Source organism: Ricinus communis, chromosome 5, assembly GCF_019578655.1.
Source record: "Ricinus communis isolate WT05 ecotype wild-type chromosome 5, ASM1957865v1, whole genome shotgun sequence".
NCBI lineage: Eukaryota > Viridiplantae > Streptophyta > Magnoliopsida > Malpighiales > Euphorbiaceae > Ricinus > Ricinus communis.
In genome coordinates this window covers 1,550,557-1,558,511 of record NC_063260.1, presented here as the reverse complement: position 1 = coordinate 1,558,511, position 7,955 = coordinate 1,550,557, and the positions used below count along the sequence as shown (strand labels likewise).

At 34.0% G+C, this 7,955-nt stretch overlaps 1 protein-coding gene across 3 annotated transcripts; it reads right to left on the bottom strand.

Annotated features, from left to right (window-relative positions):
- Positions 1-251: 251 nt before the first annotated feature.
- Positions 252-7,004, bottom strand: LOC8268065 (la-related protein 1C). Of its 3 annotated transcripts, none has more exons than XM_048374099.1 (6): positions 6,216-7,001; positions 5,452-5,998; positions 5,226-5,373; positions 5,046-5,136; positions 1,642-1,713; positions 252-1,385 (listed from the first exon to the last, which is right to left on the bottom strand). In XM_048374099.1, the coding sequence occupies exons 1-6, from the start codon at positions 6,705-6,707 to the stop codon at positions 1,056-1,058; spliced, it is 1,680 nt and encodes a 559-aa protein (XP_048230056.1). In that variant the 5' UTR covers positions 6,708-7,001; the 3' UTR covers positions 252-1,055. The 3 variants fall into 3 exon arrangements, with proteins under 3 accessions (XP_048230056.1, XP_048230055.1, XP_048230057.1); XM_048374098.1 differs by having other exon boundaries at positions 5,226-5,379; positions 6,216-6,996; XM_048374100.1 differs by having other exon boundaries at positions 1,377-1,514; positions 5,226-5,379; positions 6,216-7,004.
- Positions 7,005-7,955: the final 951 nt, after the last annotated feature.

Sequence of the window (7,955 nt, the reverse complement as noted above, 5' to 3'; positions counted from 1 at the left end):
TCTGCAAACAATGTCTAAAAGGCAGCATACTGAACCGAACATGAGCACTTCAACTAAAAAGGAGATGTAGTTGCTTGGGCATATTTTGGAAAACACCAAACTGCTGTCTTCCACTTTACTCCTAGAAGTAACTAGGCCCAGCAGCAATACAGCAGCTGGACATAACGAATATTATAAGATAAAAGATAAAAAAACATCAAGTCATGTTAGACCTGATTAGCTTCCAGTACTTTATTGATTAGTCAGCAAACTAATAAATAATATAGTAAAATAAATTGGCAAACACCACAATCTCCAAATCTTTAAATTAACATATAATGCCAACCACATCCAATCCTAAAACTGGACGGTTCAATGGTTTCTCACTATGAGGACCAACTTATGTAGTGAAATCTTCAAAAGGTTTGAAGAAGGTATACATATAAATGCAACTCTAAATATAAGGTGTAACCAAAGAGAAACCTAAACCATCAGATCATATGACCAAAAAATTAGAGCAATAGCAGATGTACCATGAGTTGCATATCCCATGCATGCCACCACCCTCTTTTACCTTGTAATACGTAGAGACCAAGCCAACCATTTTCTTTGTTCCATCTGTCAGAACTCAGAAGTCATATGTTTGCTTCCTAGAATTGGAGTAATCTGACCCCAAAGATTTTTAAAAACCAGCTGAGGGGCAGTGAGGGGAAGTAAAGCCAAAATTCCCCGTTAATAACACCAAATAGGCCACCACATATAATTATGCAATAATCTGCAATACCTCCCACAAAAACCATACATGCATCCTAATCAACTCATGCTACTAGCTCTAGTCATAAAAGTTGTTCTTTTCTTTTCTTTTCTTTTTTAATTTTTTTTAATTTTTCCCTTTTAGTTTTTCTTGTGTCTTTAAAATGTTGCTTTTTTTCTTTCTTCCCCCATTTTAATAGCCCCCTCCCCACCATCATGCAAGGCAAACATCAAGAAAACGAGAGACATCCACCAATATAATCAAAAAGCACTCTCCCCACTTTCCTCCAAAAGTTCCAGTAAAATGTGCATCAGAACACACTTCACTTACTCGGATTTCTCATTGAAGTAGACGAATCTGAACCACCCTGTACACTGACTTGGTCTGTTCCTTCAAGGCTCAATAACTGTGACTGGCTATTGAAGTCCCCAGATGATGACCTACCAAGAAATGCCTCATTATGAACATCTACTTGACTCCTTGCACTGCTGTGGCTGGTAACACTCTCCTCCAGTGAAATACTCTGGACATGGGCTGCCAGCATGTCCTGACTGGACCTCCCAAGAAATGGAGGACCTGAAACACTTGTGAACTGAGCAGAAGGTGGCATTACCCATCTCATCCAATCATTTTGCCTCCTTACTTTGTCAACCTAAAATGCAATTTAAGAAAATTTAAAGTATGGAACCTAAAGGAATACCACAACATAAAATAACACAAATGGTGCTGCGTGCATCACCAAGGGTCCTTTAAAATTCATGGAGGATACCACTGAACTCAACTGGATAGAAACCCAACATGCCAAAAAAGCCTCAATTTAATTTAAGAATTTGATGGAAAAACTGTATAACCATAATTATGGAAATTTGAACAATAGCAATGGACCTTACGCAAGTAGAGAAAGATACCTGCACTTCCAGAATAGATGAATTTCTGACAGATTCCAATATAAGTTGAATATTGTCAGTCAGATTCAAAACCTGAAAAGGATTGCCAAGGAAAGGTGTTGTCTTTGGGTTTAAAAAATAAAAGAAAAGAAAAAAGCTCAAGTAGAAGCTGAACACCAGGACTTTCACAGCCAACTTAGCTTTGACTAGTATGAAATGGGTAAAACCTCAAAAATGAGGTACAATATGATCCAAAGAATTTGAAAGACCCATATACTAGGTACTCTTGGAAATTCAATGTAACAACAGTGTCAATACAAGTGAGCTAGCATTGTAACCAATTAAACAAACCCCAGCTTATCAGCATGTAGGATACAATACATCAATAAGAAGAAAAAAAATGCGATTTCGAGGAAAGAACCTTCTCCTACTTGATTTCAAGGGAAGCTCCAAATATCAAGTAAATAGTTCAAATATTCAGATTGTAAAATTTCTGAATAAATTACTGAAATCCATCTTCTCCAAATAATGAAAGCAAATTTGTTGAGCTTATAGAGGAATTTGATCCAACAAAAAAAAAAAAGATAGAAAACTAGATACAAAGCACAAACATAATTTTGAGAAAAAAAAAAAAGAAAGAAAAAAGTCAGAGTATATGTAATACAAAACGACTAAACAATCTATACATGTTAACATATATAAAAGTGGATTAAGCAGGGAAGACATATGAGCAGATTGAAATACTCTTCATGCTTGTTGAATATTCACCAGAATTTCATATTTTACATATTCCATTTTAATTACAATTACACACATTAAATTATAGTTTAAATAGGACTAAAAATATATTAAAATAAACTAATAATCTTACCAATATTATTTTAATCAGGATTATACACAAGAAATCAGAATTTAATTAGGATAATACAAATATAAAAATGATTAAATTATTACTTTCAGGATAAGAGAATAGAGTAATCAGGATTATAAAAGATTAAAATAAATAATCAGCATATTCTAATACTAATTAGTACTAATCCTTTAAAAGCATAACTCAAATTTTTACTTTGTAAATGACTTTTGTTCATGGAATTAGTGCATTTAAAAGTTTTACTAATATATAATATGAAAATTTTATTCAATAACTATATTTTTATCATTGCATGGTTATATAAAGTTTAATATGTTACTTGTAGAAAAAAGTATACTCACACGTAAAATCACATGAATCGCACATACAATAACTAGTTTAAAGCAAATTATCTGACTGGAGCCATCAAAGCCTACTGCTGTGGTACCCTCTTCCACATCTTTCTAAAATAAAATCTACTGACAATGAATCACTGCCCAAAGACATATTAAATAATGGGATGATGAGCTCAATCATTATAATTCGACCCCATTACACCCCCTCAGCATTTTTTTAAAATTGGAGATGATTCATAATATTGGTACATAATTACAAACAATAAGACACACAATTTCAGATAATAGGAGGAAGAGGAAAGATTACTATCCGTGTAGTCTGTATCTCATCTCACATTTTATCTTAAATGTCAGAATAGGCTAATATCTGATTTATGGTTCATTTTTCATCTTTTAAGGATGAAAGTTTTAAAAATCAACACTATGACACCAGTCTCTCTTTAGGCATCTTAAACAAATTAATGGAAGACTAAAAATAAACATCTAAAAATAGAGTAGGATTTATCACTGGTTATATGTAATTGCAAGAGTTTAGTTACCAGTAACAGCAAGCTTTTTCCTTTTTCTAATATGTGCATAAACTAAAAGCAGATACAATTAATTCTGCTAAATCCCAGCACTTTATGCTATTATCCTATATCAAGGGTTTGAGAACGAACCAGTATACAAAGTCATGCACCTTACCGATTACTTGAGCAGATAAACATACAAGCACACATTCAAAAAGGCAAAGTTAGCAGACTAAACTAATTTCAACCACCAAAAGAGCCTTGTGACAACAGATACAACAACTTAATATTCTGGTATTTAGGATATCTGGAACCATACAAGCACACAAAAACAAGATACAGAAGAGCAATACTGTCTTGATGCAAATCTCTTCAGCTCTAAAAGTTCAGGATCTTTGAAATGTTCATGTCCGTTTACCATACTATTTGATAAAATTTGTTATACATCCAAAGACGTCAGATAAGTACAATTTTGAAAACCATCAGCTACTTTCAGCAGGTACCAACTCCAAATGAAACACAATGCAAAAAATCAACTACTTCAGTACAAATTAGTAAGACTAAAATTCATTAGTTGCAGATGCAGAAATACTAGACTCAAACACAACATGGCAAACAAGCAAAAGTTTTTAAAGCTTCTTGTAACTGAAAGTGCTCGAGTATCATGGAAGATTGCAATTCTGGTTATAAACATATAATTGGTCTAGGGAAAAGTACTGCATATCATACTTATATACAGCACGTACAATTTTCCATGCTCTACTGCACGCATGCAGGGACATCCATTGGCAAATATAAAAAATACATACCTATAAAATATCATTGTGATCAATAGAATAATTAATCAAACAGATTAACCAGCAAATTAATAAAAGCATTTCATTTTCAATTTATAGAGCAGAGCTTTCACTCAAGGTGTACTTGGTATTTATTTTGAGATGAGACGACCCCAACTGTCTTAAATATCATATGCATGCATACATCTGGGCTACAACATATTATAAATCACACTTCACAGGTGATAATTCAAAGGTAACATTGTTATAATTCATAATCAACACAAAAGGCAAATCATCCAATATATATTACAGATGAAGCGTTACTCTACTTCTTCAGTAATTTCAGTTCTTGGCGAGAAATCAATAATAGAACATTGACCAAAACCAATAAATAAAGAGTAAATAATCTATTAATTTTCTCCCACAAGTAAAGGTAGCAAGAAAAGAAAAGATTAAACAAGAGGGCAATAAACCAACTAAACCACATTAAGACCCAAATAATAATATTCAATAGGCTGTAAAGTTTCAAAAAAGCAACTCCAAGGAATTCATCTGAGGATATCATAAAACAAACACAAGGAAACTTTAAAAAATGACATAAAGATTACACAAGAACAAGTGACTGAATAAGAAATTTATCACCGAATAAATCAGGTAAGTTAAAGCACGGCATGATAATGCTTTTTTAAAATGTGTTTTATTTGAAATACTTCATGGGATTAAATCGGGTACTTCATTTTATATTTTGAACAATAAGAATAAGTCCATGAACAGAGAAAACCACATCAGTTTCAAATAAACAAAACCCATTTAAGAACATTAAAATCTGTTTTATTTTAAAAACTTTTGCACAACAACAATAAGCCATGAATGGGAAAGCTACGTCAACTTCAAATAATCAAACACCACTATGTTCCCCAAAATAACTCACTTTTTTGAAGCTTGCTATTAATATAATAGGTACCCAGCCCTGGTCATCCATGTTCTGCCTCAAGAATATATCTCTAATTAAATTTTCATTACTGCAATGAAACAAAAATAGGTGCAACTGGTGTTATATGGTGTGCTGATAGCAAATAAGTATGAGAACTTACTGAACAAAAAAAATTACCTGAAGTAGTACTCTATCTGAGTCATTATCTGCTGTTGCAATTGAGGGTCTGGAGCAGGAAAGTACATAGGCGGCATTGTTGCCGCAACAAAAGGTACACCTCTGAGAGGGTCTGGAGGTGGACCAGGAACATAATAAACAGGAGATGCTATTTCTACCAAGCAGATGAGAACATAAGAGCCAATACACATATAAGTGACAAAAGAATTGATATGACTAGGCTTACCATGGAAACCAATGGGGCTGCCAAAGGCCCGCATTGCTGGGGCTCCAATAAATGGGGTGCTAGTAGTAGGTGGTGGCGGTGGCGGTGGTGGATGCCTCATAAATCTAGGGACAACTCTCTGTTGCTGCATATGGGCATCTCTACCACTATAATTTCTATGATTATTCCAATCTTGACTTTGACGATCTTGATCACGCCTGCCCCCATAATTGTGATGGTGAGAACCATCACGCACATGTGGCCCACCATTGCGCCTGAACGAATTCCGTTGCTGCTGCTGTGGGTGATCATTAGCACTACGATTTTGTGAATTCCTTTGTGAAGCATGATCCCTAGGAGAAGGGTTATTTACATGCACTTCCCCTGTCTGGGTCTGTTGTGATCCTGATGGCTGAGAAGCACCACCATTAGAAGAAGATGTGTTAGCACCACCATTCCGCTTCATTGATCTTTGTCGTGCTGGCATTGTATGATTTGGTGTAGTCGAATTAGGGTTTGCATTATGACTAACTTGCTTCGGCGTTGATGAAGATGCACTTCCACTTCCCTATAAACACAAACAGCAAAGTATTAATAAAAATAAATAATACTACTACCAGCAACCTAATAATATAATTGACAAAATTACTTTTTATATCGTCAATCACTATTTCTAGTAATTAAATAAACATAAGCAATCCAATGCTTTTGCTAAAACCAATAAATTGATTACAATTACTCAATTAATTGACATTAATTAAATTAGATTAGGCGCTTTATCAAACCTGTGAAACAGTAACAGAGGATGACGATCCATCAGACGAAGGTCCCTTAGTAAATAAATCTTGTTGAGAAGGTTTCCCTGAAACCCTAGCTGACTCAGATAAAGCAGGCCATGAAACAGCTCCCATAACAGCCCCAACCTCCACAGCACCATTCGATGGCTTATTCCACACCGGCCTCTTACCTGCATTGGCGCCATTATCAGTCCCCTCCTCTTCTACTACCACCGATTGTTCACTGACAGCCTCCCTCGTTGGCGAAACGGGAGCCGCTGCTATTGCTCCAGCTGGTGTAGCAATCGCATCCAAAGAATCTCCCCGCACGATTTGTGTCCACGGCGATGAAGAAACTACTCTAGAACCGCCGCCGTGGTGGCGCATATTATTATGGTTAACCATATCACCACCGGCGGTGGCAGCCACAGGGGTGATCGCGGTTGTTGATGGTGTTATGGAAGGGGTGTTGATGATGTTAGCATTGGCAGTGCTAGCCATAGATTAGGTTTCTGCTTTGGAGTGTGTGTTTTTTTAATCTGAGAAAGATGATCAAGGGTAAAACCGGAATACAGTGATCAAAATTTTTCCAAAGAATAAACAAAATTAGGGTTTCAGATTTCTATAATGTGAATGATAATTTCCAAAAATAAGAACAGACGCGATCGCCGTGAAGTAAGAGAGATCAAAAGCAATGGTGGCCGCTCCTTTGCCCCGCCGTCTCCTCTCTTTTCTTTCTCTCTCTTGATATATATTTTGTTCTTGTTTTGTTTGTTTGTTTTGGTTGCTTAGCTCTTGAGAATTCGGAGGATGCACAGGTCTTTATTTACTAAAATACCCCTCCTTGGTCTTTTTGGTCTATGGAGTTTTAAAGTAATCAGCTCTCTGTAATTGGATTGGCTAGCAACTTTCTTTACATGTTTAGAGTTAATATTGGGGAAGTAGCAGATCCTAGCCCGTGCGTGTTCCTGTAAAATTCACCTGTTTTGAGCCAATGAGAAGGCGACATGTAAGTATGTATGGAATTTGGAGTACCCTTGAGATACACTCTAAAAACTCTGTAATAAAGATTTCTGGATTTTATTTATTTATTTCCTTAGTTTGTAGGTATAGATTCCTTATTCTAATGCCAGATTGATTTGTGAATGGACAAGAATTAGTTGATAAAATTAGTGATTAAAATTATTTTTGATTATCAATAAATTGGAATTTAAAGTATTTAGGATTTCTAAATTACTTTTGATTATCAATGATTTCAATATTCTTTTGTTAACTTAATAGAATATTAATATTTTACAATATTCTATCATGTGTTAAGATATAATAGCAATTTAAAATAAATTAATTAAAAAAATATTTCTTAATCTGATAGAAATTTCATTAAGAATTATATAAGTTTTCTTAGAATAAAATAAAATTATTTTATATACATGTGAAGGCTAATTTTATAAAATATAAAAAGAAATAGTCACGTGTCAATAAAATAAGTTAACCAAGTGAAATGCAAATATAGATAAATGGAGTGGAAAGTTTTTCTCACCTTTTTAGCATTAGAACAATCTTTCAATTATCAAAATAACTAATTAATTAATATATTAATCTTATTACATAAATTAATAATAAATAAAATAACTAAACTATCTTATTTTAGATGTAAATAGAGGATATAAATTAGATATATGTTAAAAATTTATTAATAAATAGATTTTGATAACAAATTACGTTATTATATATATATTAAGATTTTTC

Bases quoted from the DNA above. Each gene is read 5' to 3' on its own strand.
- LOC8268065 (XM_048374098.1), bottom strand. From the start codon at position 6,707: ATGGCTAGCACTGCCAATGCTAACATCATCAACACCCCTTCCATAACA. The intron at 5,380-5,451 runs GTAAGCCTAGTC...TCTGCTTGGTAG, and splicing joins CAGCCCCATTGGTTTCCATG to AAATAGCATCTCCTGTTTAT. The intron at 5,137-5,225 runs GTAATTTTTTTT...GTTTCATTGCAG, and splicing joins CAGATAGAGTACTACTTCAG to TAATGAAAATTTAATTAGAG.